This window comes from Gobius niger (assembly GCF_951799975.1).
Source record: "Gobius niger genome assembly, chromosome: 14".
Classification (NCBI taxonomy): Eukaryota; Metazoa; Chordata; class Actinopteri; order Gobiiformes; family Gobiidae; genus Gobius; species Gobius niger.
In genome coordinates this window covers 21,682,303-21,704,836 of record NC_136865.1, presented here as the reverse complement: position 1 = coordinate 21,704,836, position 22,534 = coordinate 21,682,303, and the positions used below count along the sequence as shown (strand labels likewise).

Below are 22,534 nucleotides of genomic sequence, written 5' to 3'. Positions count from 1 at the left end.
GATCTATCCACTTCAATGTACTTTCTTTTGCCTCTGCCAACTGTGTCTTGTATATGTTCCTGGTAATAATCAAGTCCGCCCACATCTCTACATCTGCCAACACGTCCTATGGCTTTAAGGTTTGATGATAAATTATTCCGTGTTTTGATATAAGACACATTTCTATTAACATGGGCACTACAAGGCGGAACGAGGCTCGATTATCAACATCTGTGACTCAAAATAGTGGTTACTACAGTTTTTTCTCAACAAACACAGAAATGAAGAACTATTTTATAAAGCATATTTCTGCTCATTAAAGGGACTATACGAAGTTTAAAAATATGTATTCCCTCCCCCTACATGTTCCAGCCATGTCCTAATATGTAGAATGAGCCCAAACCTATTCACCACATTTGCCTCTAAAATCCTGCACTGTCACTCAAAAAGGTGTTAATTCGGGTCCGAAGTGCCGTCATGCATGAGCTTAATATAGAAGGTGCAGTAACACGTATGACCTGAGGTGGCAGTAATGAGCATAAAATGTTTAAAACAGATTTATCTGAGTTGAAAAAGTCTGTTTCAAAGCATTTGTTTTGCTGTCTGCATTAGCCAACGCCGGACATACTTGCTCTTGATGAATCTACTTCGATAGCACCGGTTAAATGGGTAATTATTGTTTTTACTTGATATTAATTCTATTCACACAGTGATGCAGAACATCCCCTGCTGGGAAAGACTTGACATACTGTAAACAGATTTTAGGCTGTGTTGTATAATGGCTTCTTTGCGGTAAAGAATTCACTTTGGACTAGAGTAAATGTGTGGGTGTGTTGATCTACCTTGTCAAAACTGTTTTAGATCGTGCCTCTTGTGTCTCGCTCTGCTGCCTTCACTGACCTCCATTGTATCGTTCAATTTCTCTACTTTAAGATAAGCTCTGCGCGGTTTGTGCCGGGGTTCGGGTTAACTGCTGTGTTTCTCTCCATACGTCAGTCGAGGGAAAACGTAAAGGTGATGGGGCCGATGAAATACTGGTAGAATCCCGGCGTTTCCTGACTGATGATACCAATCTGCTGCGTTTAGAGCCAGCGGTACGGAGCCATTTTCAACATCTATCATTTAAAAGCCAAAGGTGGATGGGAGCACAGCGCCGGCTTGAGTCATCCACAAGGAAGAATAAAGACACGAAATCGTTGCTCTTCATTTTAAAAGATGAACTCGCTCAAATTGCTACTGCCAACCTGGGTCCAGTTACACTCAAATCTTTTACTTTTAGCCTCCATAAACACACTGACAACACCTTTGTTTTTATTTTGTTGACAAACCTGTAAAACTGGACCAATTCATCAAATGACCAAAGTCTAACACTTTTTGGTTCACTGCGTGACCAAAAAACAAAATAGTTGCCACAAAAAAAAAAGGCCACACGCTCTAATATGTGGTTGAACAGCCTTTAGCTTTGATTACAGTATGTAGTTGCTGTGGCTTTGTGTCAATAAGTTCCTGCAATGTCAAAAGATCCAGTGTTGCATAAAGTTTTCACCAGGATCTTGTATATAATGGGAGAGACTTATGATCTGGATTCTGTGGTGGCCACTACATGTGTGAAAATGTTGTCTCATGCTCCCTGATCTTTTGTGATGTGAGCCTAATGAATACCAACATTATCATCTTGGAATAAACCTGTGCCATCAGGGAAGAAGCCATCAGCTGATCTCATTCTTGAGCACATGGCGTTGCTAAACTTGGACCTGACATGTAAGTAAGTGCTTTATTCGTCATTGTAGAGGAAACCCAATGGGTGAGGAACACGCTTCTGTATGGTCCTCATGGCGGGGAGCTGACATTGTTGTAATACCACCCCCTGGTGGCCAGGGGCGACTCCAAGAGACACCTGGGCGCATTGATTCTAATGGGACTTCAAACATCTCAATAACGGCTTAAAAGCCTGGCTCCAAAGAGCTTTTCTTTTTCTAAAAATCGCTTTGACCCATGTGACAACGCTGGGGTGGGTGAAATATTTTTAACCACGCTAGTTTTTGTTTATCAGCCCAAAATTTTGGTAGCATTTTCAGTGCATTGACTGGCTCCAGAGCCTGTCAATCAAGCTCTGGAGCTCTGTAGAGGCACCGCCCGCTCCTTGAGGGCAGGGCTTCCCGCATTTTTGTCCTTATAAAGGAACGGCCATTAAATTTCACACAGGACTCAGGAACCTTTTTCAATGAATGGGGCTGAATGGGACCCGCTCATCTTTATTATATTATATCTATGAGGAAACCTGACCGGCTGCCGTTCAGTCTCCTCTGATTCTCTAAAACGGTGCACCGCCTCCTGGGTTTGTCCCTGTTTCAGAGCGTGGTGTCCTGCACTGGTCAGCTCCTCCTCTTTCTTCCTCTTCCCCCTGCACAACTCCCTCAGCACCACAAAGGTCTTTCACCATCTCCTTGTTTGTCCATTCCTTGTTTCCTGTAGCTCCTCTTGAGACGCCTCCACTGTGCTGCAGGTGTGGGGGCTCTTGGTGCCTCTTCTGTGTCTCAGAAGAAATCTGTCGGTCTCAAATGGGTTTAGCTTCTTCAGGACCATTATGGACTCTTTGCAGTCAAAATAAATCCACCATACAAAAGTATCCAATAAATCAATGTGGAACACAGAAAGCACAAATGCAGTTTGGAGAAAAAGGCAAAAAATGCGTACATGCCAATGAATAGGATAATTATTTATGGACAGTGTCAACAGAATGAAGCCAATTAGTATTTAATTTCATGACTTTGGTTTAAGCTGTATTTGGTAATAAATATACTAAAGGTAATCCTAAAACAAAAAACAAAAAGTAATTATTCTACCAGCACTTTATTTGAGGCCTAACAAGAAGTTTTAATTAAATGTCATGTATCTGTCCTTGTAGCGCTTATTTTTGTTCTTACTTTATACACGGTTCTTAATTCCTCAAAATTAATACCTCATCTCAAGAACCACTTTAGCTGATGATACTTCAAAGCCAAATTTTTTATCATACTTGAGCTTTAAGGGAGACAAATAATGTGTTATATTTTCACACATTTCTCTTGCTGCAACAGATTTCATCCAATCATGAAGAAAGCGTGTCGGGCAGTCGTCACACGAGCGGGGAATTATTTCTGCTGCGTTGTCGAAGTGTTTGCAGACAGAGGCAGACACAGGTCACAGCTCTCTTTGTGAAGAGGCCATCACTTACTTTCAAAGCTCTCTCAGACCGAAGCCTCGCTCTCACAGTGAGTACGACATATAATCATGAGCCAATGATACTTGACACGGCACCATTTATCCTGACCACAACAGAACAGAAGAGGCTGCTGCAGTGGCTGAGAGTGTTTACCGTAGAGCGCCTACAAGAGGAACACTGAAATGTGCAATATGTGGTGTATCTCCTTTAGCTGTTCTGGGAATCTGACCAAGGTTAACACACTCTGGTAGATCTGGTAGAAAAATGTATGAACCCATTTCAAATCACCATAACAAAATGAAATACAAAAATGACCCTGTTGAAAAGTTTACACACCCCATATTGATACAGTTCAAATTTGCACTGTAACACTCGCTTCAAGCCAGCACTACCGATTATCAAAGTAAAAAAGAGAACATGTTTATTGAGTTGATAGTCTTTCTCTTGTGCAACTGGTTGAGGCTGTTCAGATAAGCTATTAAGTTATTATTATTATTATCATTATTTATTGAATCAGGGACAATGTACAGAACCATTAGTCTTTACAAGAGGAGATGGTTTGTACCAGATTTAGCTCAGCAGCTATTTTCCATCCGCAGTCCCTGGACAGGTGTGAACATAAAACATTACAATTACAATCTATAAATCCAATCTACAATAAAATCACTGTATAAAATATGTTCTTTGCTTTTCCTAAAAGTGTACACACACACACAAAAAAAAAAAAAGTTAACAAAAAGAAAGGGCTAATCTCAAGCTGATGTTTAAAAACGTTTATCTTAAACTGAGCAATTTATTTTGTTTTCTCTTTATATATAAATGCTGCCCTCAGAAAAAGATTGACCTATTGTATTTCATAGGCTAAGATAGTTTTTTGAAAAATGTGCACCTAATGGAGCTTCGTTATACAGTGTTTATGTTTACATTTTATAGTGAGTTTTCAATAAAACTACTATTTGTCTTTGACTTAACATTTCATTTCACATTTCAAAATATCGGGATCTATATATGAAGGAAGGTTTATTCGGTTACAAAACATAAAACAATATGTATGTACTGCAAGTTCATTACAGACAAGGAGGGTAACTGAAAAGTTGTAGGCTGAAGCCGTGGCTTATTATGCCTACCTTATTTACAAAACAACATCTACCCATCAAAGACATATATCGTATATCGATATTCAACCTAAATATATCGGGATATGACTTTTGGTCCACATTGCCCAGCCCTGCCATATATTGTCTCCTTTAGTATCAATGACATCTGGAAGTCTTTTGTGGTAGTTATGGAGAAGGTTCTGTATATATATGTATATAATCTAATAGAAGTGGCCTATTCTTCTTCGCAAAAAGCCGCCAGTTCCTGTAAGTTCCTGGGCTGTCTTGCATGAACAGCACGTTTGAGATCCCCCCACAGTGGTTCAATGATATTGGGGTCAGGAGACTGAGATGGCACCAACGGGACCTTCAGTTTATTCTGCTGGAGCCAGTGGCATCATCGAACCACCTCCATATTTCACAGTAGGTATGGTGCATTTTCATATAATGATGGCCTATGATGAAAAGTGCAATACATGGTATTAGGAACTGGAGTGTGTAAACGTTTCAACAGGGTCATCTTGGAAAAGAGTGAAAAAAAAAGCGTTTTCACTCATTCTTCTAAATTAAAAATCCACCAGGGTATGTAAACTTATCGGCACAACTGTATATGCTGCTATTTTTCTTTAATTATGTTCAATACTGTCACATAGAACATAGATGGAGTAGGTAAGAAACCTCACTTCCTTCAATGTTTGGTTAATGTGCAGCAAAGAACGTGTCCGCAACAAAGCGAGACACAGAAAGTTCAATGCAAGTCGAGCTGTTTCACATTAAAGCGGGGAAATTATGCAAACCCGACTTTTTTAAAGCTTTTTATCATGTTACAGTGTTGTTCTCTCATCAAAAACATACCTCGAGCTGTGTTTCGAGCCACGAGCGCATCTTCAAAATAAACTTTGGATCTTAACCAGTGGCTATTCTTAGCATCGCGGCGACAGCTCCCAAAAAGCTCCTCCTGAGGCCCCACGTATCCAGGAAATGCTTTCCTATCAAGCTCAACTTAATCCTCTCAACGTGAAGTGAAAACACTGGACATAGCTACACCACAGCCACACACGCAGAGTATTTAATTTGTTTTATGTAAGAGCTGCACAGCAAAGGGGAGCAAGAGGAGGGGGAGGGGCTAATTTCAGCTCGCCCAGAGGACCAGGAAGTGATTTTGTTTCAGCTGCTTTTGATCAATATTGCATTTTCTAACCAACAAAGTGCAAAATAGTGATAAAGATGTGTCTGATATTACTATGAAATACCTGGAAAAGGCATAACAAGATTGAATCAACATTTGAATTAACACAATTTAATTAACACATAAATAACATAATTTTCATTGTAAATTGCTCATAATTGCTCAACTAAAGCTTGAAAGTGTCTTTGAAAACATATGACCAATTAATAATATGATGAGAAATACACAGTAGATTTATACATTGTTCAGTCTACTTTGTGTATAAGGAAGGACGGTAGAAAAGGTTGAAGGTTGACTTTACTCCTAAATAACATTTGTGGATGAGTGTGTTGTATGTAGTGGTGCATTTGAGAAGCGTCTGAGCCTTCTGTATTTTCACAACCACAAATAGTGACTGCAGGTTTATGAATGATGAATGATCTGATGAATATTTCGGGCTCAGGGAGTCTGCCACATTTTTACTTATTCATACTGAGAAACCTCCCATTTCAAACATGAATAGTACAAAAATAACTAAAGTGTTAAGAGAAGAGTAAAATCTAGTTTCGTTCGCCAGTAGGATGTGGCTCTGTGGATATCACATGAAGTCCTAAAATAAAGTGTATTTAAAGTACTTTACTGAGAAGAACTTTCACCAACTAAACATGTGTCTATAGCTTTGGTACCCACCTTCTGCCTATAAAGACAAGCTGTGGCATGAATGAATATACTTCAACTTCTGATAAAAACACTTTAAGGTTGGACATAGTGAGTGTTACAGTGTGTAATATCACAATTCTGGCTTTTAGAAATGCTCCATATTTATTTGTGCATTTCATTTTCTTTCCTTTTTCTTCTCCACCATCTGCAGAGTCCCCAAAGACACAGTTTGAGCAGCCTCGGGTGCAAACATCCGTTGTAACCTTCACACAGCCTGGTCGTTAAGAAACTGTTAAATTAAATGATATGCCATCTCTGACACTGCACTAAATTAGAAATCAAGTTAATATGATTTAACATCTACCCCCTCAGCGGAGCAATCATTCCATCAAATATAATTGGCTCCAGAAGTCAAAATATAACTTTTACTCATTTACTTCATGGATATCAGCTTGTCAAACTTAACTAATTAAATGTTTTCTTTGTTTTTTTTGGAGTCGGATATAAAAATGGTTGTCATATAGAGTAAGTTGATTATTTTTACATTACATTTCAAGCATGTCAGTTGCTTGTCAAAATTCTCACAATTATGCGACTCTAAAAAATCTATAATAACCAAGATCAAGATTCTTTTTGCTTTTTTCTCAAACATTGATGTAATCTGTAGTACATACACTCTGGTGAGCTAAAACATCCAGGTATATTAACCCTGAGTCCAATAAATCAGACACAACTGGACCATCTGGACAGGCTGGTTCTGAGACTCCATTATTTGATGGAATCAGAGTTGGGCAGGGATTGCTTTGTGACTCTGGAAAAGAGAAAAGGTCAACACCTGTGCACCCTCATGTGCAAAGGCCCACGTTTGGATCGTGTGGGACACAGCCAATGGGCGAGGAAAGCAATTCTTTTTAATCCTCATGGCTGGGTGCTGACATTGCTGTGATACGCACAGCCGCCTAGTGGCTAGGGGTGACTCCAGAAGGTAAGCTGTAATGTGGAATCCTATGGGGACGGAACACAGGCTGGCTCCAAAGAGTTTTATTGTTTCTAAAAATGGTTTCCCCCAAAGACACCAATGAGGGGGGTGTGGTATATTTTTAACCACTCGATACATAGAGTTTTAAAGACTCCGTTTTGGGCTTTGATTGATAGGCCCTGAAGAACTGCGGAGGCCCAGTACCCGCCTGTTTGCCCTTTAAAGAAATGTAATCTGTCGGAGGAGAAAAACCTATATACAGTGGGTCAAAAAAGTATTTGGCCAGTTCCCCATAGACTCCCTTTTGGATTTTGGCCAAATATTTTTTGCCTCACTGTAAATTGGGGAGGAGTGAGAAACGATGGTAATAAACTAATACGTCTATGGATGGTGGAAGATGATACAACACATAATATAATTCTGAACTGGATCTTCATGTTGTTGCTTTTTTTTCTTTCAAGCTAACTAGTTGGTTAGTGTTAACCATCTGGATAAACAATTCTTACATTTTTTAATTCCGCCTGAAGTTTGCCTACGGCTGATAGTTCACACCGGTGCACTATCATGTGACGCCAACTCAGTCTATTCACCTTATTCCGGAAGTTTGCGTGGGCGTCGCCATCAATTGTGCCCGCCCCTTTTCTCCTATCAGTTAACATGGAACTGGAGAAGTTGAGTTAAATTTATTTAGTCACTACACGAAAACAAAGACAATTTTCGCTTGTGCAGAGAAACAGTGCAGTGTTGACTTGTTGGTGCAAGTGAACATTGGACATTTTACACAAATCAATCGACTAAACATCAGATTTTAGCTGCGAACATCGTCCGGAAGTGCCAAGACAACGGAAGTGCCGACAAGGCAAAAAGAGGCAAAAGTGAGCGGGGCGGAATAAAGGTGAATACTTAACTTTGATGAAGCAGCTGGTTCTCGAAACATTTTTTTTTTTACGTGAAGATCCAGTTCAGAAGAAAAATAATATGATGTTGGGTCATCTTGACTTAGTCCCACCAGATTTGATTTGATTTGATTTTGATTTGATTTTTATACTTTTTGTGACATCTATAAAATAAAGTTAAAAAAACAGTACTACGCACAGTCCTGAGCTTTACTTTGACTCAAAAAAGTGGATTTTGTTGTGTGGGTAAAGCTCCTTATAAACCCTGGGAGTTCTGTAGAACCTGTACAAGAACCTGTTGTTTTCATTTTTTTTAATTAAGTGATATTAAGGTAATACACAGGTATAAAGTGATGGGTATATAAGATAAAAAGTGCATATTTACACAAATGAGAAGGACACAGGACACAATAGAGGAGACAAATGGGATACATATGGGGAGGGCGGGTTACGTGATTGGATGGATAAGTAAAATAGAACTAAATGAAAGGGGTTAAGGAAAGGGGTGCATTGACACTCCTCCCCCCAGCCCTCCCCTCCCCCCATTTGTCCGTCCATCCTCCATCCCCCCTTCCCCCCTCACCTGGAGGGCCCAGGCCCCCAACATCCATCCCTGCCCCAAGGCCAAAACCTGATCAGGGACAATCTGCCACACGGAGCCTTCAACCCCAGCCCTAGTTTTTGTTCTCTTTCCCATGTTTTGTACCTAGATTGGTGGAGTGCATTAAAGCTTACCCCAGAACCTGTTTTCAATAAAGTCACTGGTCGCATTTTTGCCACTTCGGGGTCTATTGGGTTAAATACCAACACAAATTGTGTTAATTTTTTAGGGCTGATCATCATACGTGGGACTTTAGTCTTGAGGTATGTGTGTTGCTCCTCCGACCACATGGACTCTCTCGTGCCAAAACAGAAGGGCATGTTTACACGGGTACTTCATTTACATGCAGAGAAATGTGATGTGGAGCCTGCCCGTCTGCTGTTGGCTCGTGTTTGTTTGTAGCTGGTGCTGGTTTGTATGTGACAGCGTGTGTCTCACCGATGTAGACGCGCCGGCTGTAGCGTTGCATGAGCAGCAGCACAAACACGTGAAGAGGGATCAGATTTATAATGAAGACGTATCCTCCCCAGGCCGACACCTGAAACACAAGACAAATGCGTCATTCAAAAGTGACACTCACGCCCTTTTTTTTCTTCACACATCTGAACAGAGGGGGAAGAAAGCATGGCTACAGTTATAGCACGCACAAGGTTTCAAAAGGCAGGCATCTGGACTGGGTTTTTTGTTGTTGAAAGATGTCGTCAATATGAACAAACAAAATGACAACTTTCTGAAAACCTTTGCTGCAAATTTGCCTGGTTAACTTGAAGCTTACCCATAGGACAAAGTGATCTAATTTGTAGTTTCTAAACTCAGATTAAAAGATAGAAGATGAAGGGGGAAAACACTATATAGTAACAGAAGAGAAAAGCGCAAAACCGAGGCACTCCTCCCACATCTATTTACATTTTCTAAAAAGCCTTTATTGTGCTGGGCTGTCATATAAATCTTTTAAAACACGCATATCGGCTCCTACAAGCCTTGGTCAAGAACAACACCTTCCCCGAAAACAACAACTTCATGATATTGACTTCCTGAGCTCTTTGTGTCTAGTTTCTTTTACTATACTACAGTAACAACTAGGGCTGGGTACCGTTAAAATTGTTTTCGATACCGGCAATTTATCGATACATGGTTTTCAATACTAATACCTGAACGATACTTTTTTTGATAGCTATGCTAAATTATTTGTCATATAGAACCACAAAACAAATCAATAATGTTCATTCATTTTCCTTCCATTTAATTTCTTGTGCATTTGTAGCATTTGTTTGAGGTGAAACAACAAAGAAACTTCCTTTAACAACAAAAGAGCAGAAAAAACACTGTCCAAGTTTCCGTATTTTCCCAATTTTCCCATTTTTTTCATGCTCTTTTTCCACATTTCTTAATTCTCCCCCCCCCCAAAATGTTTCCACTTAAAAAAACTTTTTTTCCCTTTTAAACTTTGATGACCAACAGCTTCAAAACTTGAATGTACAGATTATATATTCCTTCTCAGTACTTTTATTATTTCAATACCAGTAGTACCTAAACGTGTTATTCCGATCCCAAACTGGTATCGTTTAACGGTGCCCAGCCCTAGTAAGAGCCCAGAGAAACATTGGTCAGAATATTTTCCAAATACACTGAGTCGTCTACATTATTCTGGTATAGGTAAAATGGATAAAAAAAGGATTTACATGTTTTTCTTAAACACAACATCATTTATGTTTAAGTAGAAGAAATCCGACATCGAAAGCCTAAAATGATGTGCACTTTCTGAACAGCGAACAATAGAAACTAAAGATGGACAACTTTATAAGTCAAAAGTCTGGGAAAAGAAAAAAGATTTCTCTTTTCACTTTACACATAAGTAACCTGCGCAGCTAAGAAGACTGAACGAAGTGTGATTTAGGGTTTCCCCGTGGAGTCTTCACTTAATGTGATTTGAAGCCAGGTGGGGAGCCAGCCACATTTGCATCAATCGAGACCGTCTCAGGATAAAAGTCTGTCTCAACGGTGCATTCCAGAGTTCTTATTTGACCAAGAATTTATTACAGCGGGGCAAATCCAACCCAGGCATCAGGGCAATTCTGGGGGTAACAAAATCTGAGGAGTTCTGTTTTGTGCCAGCTGAAGTCTCCCCTTCCCTGCCTCTGTTGCCCCCTATTGTGCACATATATTATCCTGATATTGCTCAATAGTGCTGTCAGTTTTGCACCAAGGGTTGGAAATTAATGCAGTTAAGATTCTCTGAACGAACTGCACATGTGGTAGAATTGATAATAAAGTTAACTGAACTAAATTTCTGCTTCCTGTTGCTTAAGACTTATAATAATGCTTTTTCCTGCTCCGGGAAGTTTGCATGTAAATGAAATAGGTCTCTAGCTACAAAGTGCGACCATTTCTTTTCCAGAATGGCCACTGCATAGGCGTCGGGGGACTTTCATGCAGTGAATCTTTACCATTCTAAAAAGGAGGTAATGTAATGTGCTTTGGCAACGCTCGGTTCTTCCCGCTATAAATTTCGTTGATTTGCTCAGTTTCTATTAATCTTTTTGCACTCTTTTTGAAACCTGACCAAGTAATCGTTGGATAGTCAGTGTTTCATTCACGTTTTTATGCCTGCTATTAATTCAAAGTCAACAAGAGCGAGGCCAGTGGCGATAAAACAAGAACTAGGCCATGCCATGACAGGCCAAAGTAACTCACCTATTGTTGAAAAAGAAGTGGCCATTCATTATTTAAACTGAGCTGAGGGTGAACTAATCTTAAAGTGCAGCCATTTCATGCCCTCTGCACAAAGCTTCATCCAAACAGCATTAGACTGAAGCAAATTCTTTTAATGAATTAAATATAAGCGGCTCCTATATAACAGTATGGAGTTTTACATGTAGGCTGTGAAATGAACCAGGGCTATACGAAACTTCTACGGTGCAGCTGACCGCAAATGTGAATCGAAAACAGAAGAGGGATACGAGCAATTAGAATACAAAGAAATACCGTGTCAATTAAATGAAGCCATAAATTAGCACAGAAACCAGATGCTTTTTGTGTCTCTCTGGCAATTTGCAAAAGAAACAACAAATATTGGCCCCGCACTTAATGACACGGATGCATCCAGAAACAAGACTGCACCAATTAAACCGCAATGCAGTCCTCATTAGTGTTCTATACCTGCTTCATATAATTCTTTTGAAATCAAACTTTGTACAGCGCTTTTCGTACACAAGGCAACTCAATGTGCCTTACAAAAGAAGATATGTGACATTACAATCAGGTTAAGGTAAAGGGATATTTCAGGATTTTTGACATAGGGCCTCATTTCCAAGTTATCCAGAGTGTTGCTGATACCTGGAGATAATTTCTTTTGTAATTCATGCAGTTCTTATGTTTGAAGGGTTTCGTGGTGCTAGGCTAATGCAAGGCTAGGCTACGATGTCAGCTAGCCTGCATTAAAAACAGTCTTACGCGCTCCACAGTGCACCTGAGGCAACTCATTTATAACGCCAGACTAATGATATAAATGTCTGTGTCGATAGAATAATTTTTGGAATATAACTGACCTTGCGTCACATGAATGATCGCATTTTGAGGAACTATTTTCTAGCAGATCACTCCGCCGCTGCGTAGCTTATACAAATACGAAGCTGATGCTGCTCAAATATAAGGTATTTTAAATGCAAAATGGTTAAAATTATTCTATCGACACAGACATTTATATGGTTAGTCTGGTGTTATAAGTGATTTGCCTCAGGTGCTCTGTGGAGCGGGTCAGACTGTTTTTTAAGGAGGCTAGCTGACATTGTAGAAATGCGCTAGCCTTGCACTAGCCTAGCGCCACGAAACTCTTGAAACATAAGAACTGCATGAATTACAAAAAAAATATCTCCAGGATAATCTGGATAACTAGGAAATGAGGCCCTATGTCAAAAATCCTGAAATATCCCTTTAAGGCAAAGCACTATAAGAACATCAAGACATGGGAAATACACAGTAAACCGGGGCAGGCGCTGGATTTTTTTCTTGGGGACTGGAAGGACGATAGGCCATTGACCGGGGAGTTAGGCTGAGGAAATGTGTTGAGGCAGGGGACGTGGCTAGGGGGGGCATGTGTGTGCAGTTGTTTACTATCTGAAAGCCAGTGTTGGGCAAAATATGAGTGAAGGAGCTCAGTCCTTATCTGTGAAATGTTACACAAAGGGCTTTATATATTAAATGTAGGGCTGAGTACCATTACATGTTTACAATACTTATTTTATATTTGTCAGCTACAACCAGAAAACAGAAGAATAACGATCATTTGTTCCATAAGAGACTATTTCTTTTCAATTTGTATCATTTATTTGAGCTGAAACAACCAAGTCACTTTGTTTAATGCCGTCCCTGGACCAAACAGGCATCAAAACGTGGTCTCTAAAGATATTTTTTGGTGCCTGCTTTTGATACCAATAGTAAATATCTTTTTTTTCTCAATATCATACTGGTATGGTTTAATGGTACCCAGCTCTAATTAAATGTATGCAAGATGTAAGCGCAGAAGAGAGAGACTGACTAAATAGGCCGAAGGACTGAAACACGCATGCATTCATTTTAACACATCTTTAAAAGTACAAATCTGCGTACAATACATACACCAACTATTCCAAATTACATGTAACAAGAAAGCTGGAGCAGTTAGTCCGGCTAAAGGAGCATGGATTAAAATGCTTCTATAGCTGGCTGACAGCTTTTGTGGCTTTGTCGCCTCGCTTAGCAGCAAGCACCACTTAATTTGGGGTTTTGTGCCTTTATCCCACATCCCATATAACTGTAGTTTGTTTGCGAGCATAGAAACTCTGTATTTTTGCATCTACTATAATCGTACCCACGATTGACCTAATGCACTAATGCACTCCGTATTCTCCAAATTCACGGACAACAATCTTTAGAAATAAAAATCTTTTAGAAATAAGGTTTACAAAGAAACCAACACCAGACCCCGGGCACATTCAAGCATCATATAAAAAGACTTCAGCGTGGGACATTGAACTATAGTTGATATATCAATGGGTCACGGTCGGACCAATAGGCACTCAAAGCAAAATGCCTCTGTAAATTATGGATTAGTCTGATTCACACGCCGTAACGTCTCCAAGGTAAAATCGCACACTGATGCAGAGTGGAAGGTTTGAAGTTTGTTTATCGCCTAATAGACAGCTCGCGTGTGGGAGGTAAAGCAATATCGCGCTCAAAACAAAATGTGGCGTTCTGTACAAGAATGCGGAGAGAGAGTGTGGGGCCGACCAGCATCTATAGACACCACCGCATCCCACTTCAAAAACAAGGCTCATGCACTTCTCCGTTTGATGTTGGGGTGGACGAGATGTAAGGGACTATGCTGTGATCTTTATATCATCTTTCTTCACCCGACAACAAAAGCTGCACTCTTTACGACGTGTCCAATAAATGTTCTCTTTAAGTGTTTGTCCTAATTTGGTTAGCTAATTAATTAAGCAAAGTCTAATACACTAACATCTTAATCTTAAATTTTACTCAAAGCCTGATTTTACTTTCATTTAATTGTAGCTGAATTGTTGATGAGACCTTTTTGTCACAGCACGAGTTGGGAGAACGTTACTTGCTTGTTATATCTTTGATATGTTTAGGCCAGGGGTCCTCAAACTATTTTCTCTGGGGGCCATATTATCGTTCCTGACTGGGATGAGGGGTCGGACCGGGTTGGCTATAACATCATTTTCAAAAATCCAGCAGGCCTCATTGTGATGTACAGATTACTAGTCTGGCACAGTCATCCCGACTACTATATCCACAAGATCAACACTTGATTCCAGGTATTTGTTTAGCTGTAGTGGTTTGAAAAAATAGTGATCAAGTCTTAACATTTGTTTTAATTTGAAAAAGGTATTCCATTTATATTAATTGTCAAATAAAACATCATTGCGTAATGTGACCAAAGTAATAACTGCTTACACTTGTATTGTGCTTTACTAGCCTGTGTCACAAGTTTCTCAAAGTACTGTAGTCATTATTCATTCACGCCACACTCTGGTGTTAAGCTTCATTTACCACGTGGCTATAATGTGTTGTTTATGTCCGGATCTCTTATGTCAGTGCCCTCTGCTGGACACTTGTAGAATACTTTTTTATTCATTTAAGTTGCCCCCTAGTGGCTGGAATGAGTATACTGGTTATATAGTAAAAAAGAATACATATATATATATATCATAACTCTGCACAGAAATGGGCTAGAGACTTTTTTTTACATACCCAGGGATTTGTGCTCTACAAGTCAGGGGCCAGGTTAAATCATCTTGCGGGCCCGATTTGGCCGTAGTTTGAGGACCCCTGGTTTAGGCTAACTACGTTACTCAGAGATGCAGTGATATCTAATCTAAAAAAAGGGAATCCAACTGGCTACCTTCTATTTGGTTGCATACCTAACTGACTACATCAGGGCAGGCAATTTTGCGTCGTTCATCATTACAAACCACAACGGGCCTTTACATTGTAGCCCAAAGTAAAGACCAATTTTCTGCAAATGCTAATGTTTTACAAATGACCTCGTGGGATGTTCTGCCAGGAAAGTCACAACATACTGACAGCATTTCCCGCACACTTATTTAATCATCAAACATTTACAAAGCTTTTGCGAGTGAGTGACCGAAGTAACACTGAGCCTCATCCAGGTGCTTCAAAAATGATTAAAAAAGTATTTGACCATGTTTTTACCCATGCTTAAAAGGTGTGTAGTTATAATACAGCGTTAGCGTTATCTTTGAAGCAGAGGTTGACAACTGCGCACCAATCAAACAACGGGAGCTCCGAGCGTCTGTAAACAGCGCTCTCCACTTTCTGCGATCTCTGAGTGTTTAGAGTCACACAAACTGGCTCTGAAGCAGCACGGCCCCGCTGACCCCTCGGCAGGATAACACCTCAGGGCACATGGACCAGAATCTAACCCTTATCGCTGTGCGCGTTTCAATCGGTTTTATCAGATGACTGCGAGCCACACAGGAGAGGATGCGGAGAAGTGGAGAGAGGAGAAGCGAGAGGGGGCTGGGGGAAGGAAAGTATTTATTGCTTTTATCCACGCTGAGAACCTAATGGTGGAAAGAAGACACAGCAAACTCAAGCAAAGAGAATATGGGTTAATTACGACTGTGAGGGTCTGCATGGAGGGAGGCACATACATTATGCAATAAACAGGCCGTATACTGCAATAACAATACCATTAGCAATATCTTGAAACCTCTTTGGCACGGAGAGCTAGTCCCAACAGCCTCGTAGCACAAAACAGCAGCATTTTTGGGTCGATTCTCATTCGAACCTTTAAACTTAATGGATATTTGCTTGATTTATTTGTTTATTATTTAGGTTTTTTGGAACAGAGACTTAATGAACACAGAATAGAATCGGGGCACAAACGGAGGACGCATGAGCCAGGTCAAGGTTTAGAGACTGAAGACGCACATTTATCCCGATGATCCATGAGTGTCCCAGGGCTGTCCTCCCCTGGCCCCGCCCTGAACCTCTGCCAGCTCCGGCCCACAACTGAAAAAGGTCACCACATGAAAAAAACATGCGTCCAATCCTGTGCCTGTCTGATCGCTCTCCTGGTCACACTGATATGAGCGGCTGTGGAGAGAGTGTAGAGAGCTCTCTCACAAACACTCAAGTTGGCAGATCGATCCAGTCTCTGTGCCAGCTGTCAACGAGTTCATGAGCAAGACACCTTGGCTTTAGCTTTGTGAATGAATTTCCTCTGACTGTCTGGTGAAGCTTGGAGGATCAAAGGGCTGGGCCATATCATATCGTGCACGGTGATGCAGGTATTATTTTTGGACACCGGTGTAATATTTTCATACCGCTGTAGAGGATATAATTTGCATTTGCACAGCAGCTGATTTCAGGACAGACGGCGATCGCTGCTAATGCTACGCTCACTGTCACTCAAAGCAGCAGCATCAACATGACTGTGGAGGAGAATATGAATGAAGCATGTCCCTTGAGTCGCTCATATTTGGGAGGAAAGGGCTCAAGATTTGAGTCTTGAATGAACTCCGACAAGTTGTAGCATAGCCTTACTAGCTAGCTGACTTTCATGAGCCTGGTGCTAATGGCTGAAAACCCAGATGGAAATGCGGTTAAAGGCTAATAATGTCCTTCTCATCTGGAGCGTCTTACCAAAGTCTCAGGCCAAGCTGAGCTCCGCTCTCTCTCGCTTTCCCTCCTGTGTGTGGGGCACCGTCAGAATGGGAAAGAACCGCATAGAAGAAATAGGGAAATAGTGGAAGCTTTGAAAACTGCAATGAGTTTTAAGCATGTTTCTTGCAAACAACTCTCACAAACGCGTTATTGCCCACAGGTCTATCCCCCGTCTCCGACAATAAAAAGCGTGTAAACTGCACAGAGGGCGGTGAGCAGGAGCAGAGCAGGAGCACTGTGATGGAAGGTGCAGAAGTTATTGTAGCAATATTACTTAATCCTATTCTTCGTGGTCTTCCAGACGGAGGTAAAGTAAACCCACAGACTTAGGTGAATTAAATGAATAAAGAGAATGAAATTACTTATTGTGATATTTCTATAGGATAAGATTGAAAGTTGTTGGGGTTCAAATTGATAAAAGACAAAAAGACACTTTTTACTCTGCAAAATGAATGACTAAACAATCGAACGTCCAAACTAGAATTTTCTTCCTCCATTTAGATTGGGCTCAAAAGACCACACACGTTTACAATAAAATTCCTTTAAGAGGCAGCTCTTGGCAGCGTGAACAGTCGTCTCAATGCATTATTCCTGTCATTGTATCGCTTCTATTCTCTGTGTACTGCTTTGTATCCATCCATCCGTCCTCCACCGCTCTCCTCTGTCCATTTATTTTGCTTGCCAATCCTGTCTGCTCCCCGCTGCTGCTCCGACCCGCTTCGATCAATGAGTCTGGATCTCAGTAATCTGTCATTTGACATCTGCCGCACCGCCGAGATTTCAACCTGGAATCACCAACTAGATGGAGATTTTCACATGGCGCTTTGTCCATATCCACAGCCAAACAGCCTGTCGCATAGGCAGTCCCCGGATCATCTTTTTATCTCATCTCTCTTGTCAGCCCCCCAATGAGCTGTGACTGCATTCATAAATAATGCACAAAAAAGCTACCCACAACCGGTCCACCCCGAGTCCCCCGTTGGTGTCAGTGATGGACAAAAGACAGCAGGCTTTCTATTAGGGCATTGAAAAATGGATTATGGCAGGAAATTAATGAGAAATAACTTGCAGTGTGTTGCAGGGGAAAGGCTGTTGAAAGTTATTTGTCTAAATGAGGGTTATGCGCAGAGTGTGGTGGTTCTTTTCTTACCATGTAGAAGTAAGAGAGACAACAGCCAATAGTCCAGAACACTGAGCCTGTCTTCACCGACTTCACCTGCAAAACAAGAAAAAAGAAAAGAAAAATTACACATTTAGTTTAGAAAGTGGTGTATACATACCTCAAATGTCTCATTGACACTTGGCCGTTATTTGACCAAGTCCCAATGAGATTCAGAATCTCTTTCTTGCGGAACCCTGGCCAAGATTGGAACATTTTGTACATGTTTTTAGTGATAGTGTAGCACTCAGAGGAAACGTACGCAGACACAGTGAAAGTCTCCACAGAGAAGCCCCACCTGGCCCAAGAATCAATCTGGGAAATATTGTGCGGTGAGTGGAGTGTGTTAGCTGCGGCTATTGAATAGACCACATTTTAAAAATGCGATAGATGTTATGGCAGGAAACTGGAATGAGAGCGGGAGAAACATTCTGCAAACAAGACTCAAACTCATGACCTAGAAGAGGGTAAGGTGCCCTGCACGTGTCCTGCAGCTCCAACCTTTGAGACACAGCACATGAATTATTGAGTAAAATATTTGATTATTTGTATTTTTATTGACGAAAAAGCCCATGGTGTTAATTCTAACAATACTGTTGCAATATTCATCAACTAAGTTTATACAAGGAGAAGCTCAGACATATTTTCAAATGGATTGAAACGAGAACGTTATCCTTGTTTTCAAAAGGCAATTGCCCATTGTCTTTATAAACAGTCCAGATACGGTCCACCGGGCCACCCTTAAGATCAGCCAAGAGAAAATATAAACACTTATTTAATAAACTGTCCTCGGTCTTTGTTCCTTTCCATAGGGCAGACCTTATTCGTCTGAAAGAGAAGTAGCTCTATTTTCAAATGTTGCCTGGTCTCAGATGTTGCATTATTTATCCAAAGCCTTGAAAGCCAAACTGGGCAGTCGCGTGGATGCCAGAAAACATCACAATAACATGACCTTTAAAAGCAGCAGTGCATTTTAAGAGAGCTCTCCTTCCTTCAATGGAAAAGGAGACATTGGCTTTTGAACGCAGAACACTGCTAACCTTGGAGTGGAGTTTGCATTGCTGTTAAAATGATGTTTTCCCCATGTTTTCCTTCTTTTGTTCGTCCGTGTGCTCGTCCTTGATCTAAATTATGCTGCATGATGAAAGAAACTTTAAATCCATGCAGCCATCATAAGCAACATTACTAATAAGAAGACATTTTGAAAAGGCAAAAGAACCATTTTTAGGAGAGATTCAAATCGAAACATGTCCATGACAAAGATAGCTAGATAGTTTGACATTGTGAAACTGCCTTTAGGCTTGTAAAATATCACTACTTTTATAGCAATGTTTGCCCTTGAAATAATCATAGAATTGAAGGATTCCAGACAGACAATGTTGCAATAAAAACTCTACTGTTGGTCCACACATCCCAGATTGTTTAGGAGGATAACATTGGCATAAGTATTTATTTTTGCTGAGGCATGTGTCAAAGCCAATACTTCACCTTTTATGTCACAAGAATTGCCAAATCAAGGAAAACCAGATCCGTGTTTTTAAGCAAAACCTCGTATGTTAACTGCATGATGTGCTAGTGAAATGGGGTTTCTCTTATCGAAGATTAGACCTTATCGACATCTTTATTATTAACCGACAGCTTCTTTAGTTTGTCCAGTATTTGTCCTGAATGAGTCTCCTCTTTAATTAAACCGTGTCAATAATCCTCAATCCATTTTATCAGCCTACGCTTGCCTTTTTTCCTATTATTGCTATTGACCTTCATCACATGAGATGGCTCTTTATCCGCCATTGATCCAAGAGAAAATGATACTTAGCTGGTGAAAAGACGCGCATTGAGGAGCTCTGTGTGTCAATGTATTTTAGATAATGCAGTATAATGTGGCACTGGCGATCCCTTGCTGCGAGGATTTACAATGACCTAGTTACAAGCAGAAATGTGTCCGGTGTCTGATAAAAAGCCAGAACGGACCTCAAAACCCGTGTACTTCACTGCCATTCATTTTCTTACTGAAGTGGAGGCATTTTCCAGTGAAATCAGCTGAAAGATCAACAATCTGTAAATCAGAACTACCACGACTATTACAGAGATCCACTCAGTTGCACTTATATGAACTACTTAATTTTAAACGCATTACTGAAATTAATAACGTGGTGCTGTTTTACATTAAATAAGCTAGATGTGTGAGGAGTTTTTGGGACTGGACAAAGTTTTTAATTGGGTACAGAAGGACAGATAGGACACAGGTTAAACTGAGTGCTTTGAGTGCTAGAGGCAGACTCAGTTCGAAGACATGCAAGAAGAAAAGGAAAAAAACTACCATGATGAGACAGTATTCAAAAATGGTAAAAAGCCTGAGGTCAATTTGGCAGCAGAATGTGTGCCCATTAACAACAGAATAGTGTAACTTTTTAATCCGAAAGAAATTCTACACGTGTGTGGGACTGAGCCAGGCAAACCACATCTGTAGCAAGATCGGTTTTGTTTCACCACAGACGACCCCAGAGACGATCGATTGAGGAAAGCTGCCACTTTTCTAAACCCATGAATATCGCTGTCAGTCTCTTAGGAATTTCGCTTTTTTTTTTTTCTTAAACCATTAAATACGGTCTCGTTTTACTGACTCGGAAATAATTTTGTGTTCAGCGGAATTGCCTCGTGTGTGTCAGTGGAATATAAACAGGTTTCATTTAGCCAATTACTTCTATTTGTGGAAGAAGCGTGCACCTGCGCAGCCATTTAGCCTGTAATGGAGCAGGTGTCGGATGCGCTCAGCCGTACGGAAGCCTGCATGCATCAAAAGTTTGTTCTAGCACACAAGTACGCGGCTGCCACACTACAATAAATGAACCACTGAAGAGAACACAGACAACAAACCTAGATATTGGAAAGGATGTGCGTTGTTTTGGCCTACTTGTGTGTACATGGGTCAGCAACCACATTGGCTACTTTTGATTATCATTTGACAACACACCAACTTCACGTCCTCATTAATCGCACCCTCTTTGGTCCAGACCTCCCGTCTGGCATCGCTAACCACAGCTTCAAACCCAAACCCTCCGAGTATGTTCTTTCTGCTTTTACTAACAGTTTTTTTTCAGCTATGAAAACATTTATTCAATGCACCGTGTGTGGCATTCATTGATTATTTTCTAACTGCCTGCAGATGTCCTCACTGCAGGGGGTGGACGTTAGCTTCGTGGGTAAATGTTACGTGTCTGGTAATAGCTCAGTTGGTTTCTATATTAAGCATTGAATTATCTGCCAACATTAAGCTTTGGTTATCTATCAATGTAGAACATTTCTGAAAATATTCACATAGCAGACAGTGACATTAAAATGTAATGGGAGATTTTTCCACCGGCAAGGACCTCGGCACAACAGCGATGTGCAAGTATGAGTTTCATTGAATGAGAATGTAATGAATGAGGCTGGGATGGACCGATAAGACTCATGATCCTTTGGCAGCCCCCAGACGATTCAGGACCTCCCCTGGGGGGAGGAGATGATGACTTGAGGCTGAAAGCCAAAATAGAGACATCGGGACGGAAGGTGGTGTAGAGAAAATGGAGACAAACGGTGACAGAGGAGGGCCAGGCTGGTATAAATAGGGATTCTGGGGAATAAAGAGGTGTGTCCGAGTGGGAGGTGAAGTGTAGTTTGCAGTGGAAAGTGTGGAAGTCATAATAAATCATACTGTGTCAGGCTCAAAACATGCAAATTGTAAAAAGATGATCTAAACGACAGAAAAACATTCCTCTTGTGTGTTTGTCAAGGCCATAGTCATAATAAATACTAGACTCGGTCTCCTCACTCCTCCCTGTTTAACAGAATGACCACGTTCAAAAGGGAAATCATGGCGGATTTACAGACTCCTCCTACCCTACTCTGACGGAGCATGTTCCTAAAAAGGGCATAAGGGCAAGATCTTCACTGTGGACTCGGCCCTCGTGGGGCGTGGAGTTCGATCGTAACTGTGCCCGCATCATTAGCTCTAATGCTAACGGCCTGTCAATCAAAGTCCCTCGGCCCTCATTAGTTTACAAGATTTTTAAAACGTTCCTTACGAAAACCAGCTGAGTTTCTTTAATTGCAACTAACCCAGCGTTATCACAGGAGCAATATCTAGCTTACAAAAAATTAGCAACTAAGCTTTACAGTTGCTTAAAATGTATGTAAAGTGCAATGCTTTCTAATGGAAAACTAGCTTGTTTTGCCGCCCATATATGGAGGTACAGCAGCAATGGTGGCCCTTCGCATCGCGGTCATAAAGCAGTGCAACCAGCAGCCATTGATCTCCAGGCTCTCCATTGTTTTCCATTGCAGGAGGATTTATTTATTTATATATTTTGATTCTGTGATGTTGACTTGGAAAACCCTCCTCTACAATCCCTCTCATGTGTTTTCCACAGTTGGGAGGAAGAATTCATGATACGAGCCAGAGGCAGTCAGCAGTGACTTGTCGACTGTTTGTCCGATTCTCCTTTTGCCTTTAAGCTGTTGGTTTGCTCCCTGCTCAGAGACATGCTCCGCTGAGGTGCTTTGAAGCGGCGGATGTAGTGATGCAGGTGTTTCGTCATGCACTGCTCTGCTGTGGCCG

General features: G+C 40.9%; 1 protein-coding gene across 1 annotated transcript in view; it reads right to left on the bottom strand.

The window, feature by feature from the left end:
• The window catches only part of LOC306973855 (dolichyl-diphosphooligosaccharide--protein glycosyltransferase subunit STT3B), a 162,987-nt gene that overhangs the window by 58,399 nt on the left and 82,054 nt on the right, over positions 1 to 22,534 (bottom strand). The window contains exons 4-5 of the mRNA XM_079570917.1: positions 17,926 to 17,991; positions 9,024 to 9,123 (exon numbers count right to left, since the gene is read on the bottom strand). Of these exons, the coding sequence (XP_079427043.1) occupies positions 9,024 to 9,123; positions 17,926 to 17,991 (166 nt within the window). The remainder of the gene's footprint in view (positions 1 to 9,023; positions 9,124 to 17,925; positions 17,992 to 22,534) is intronic.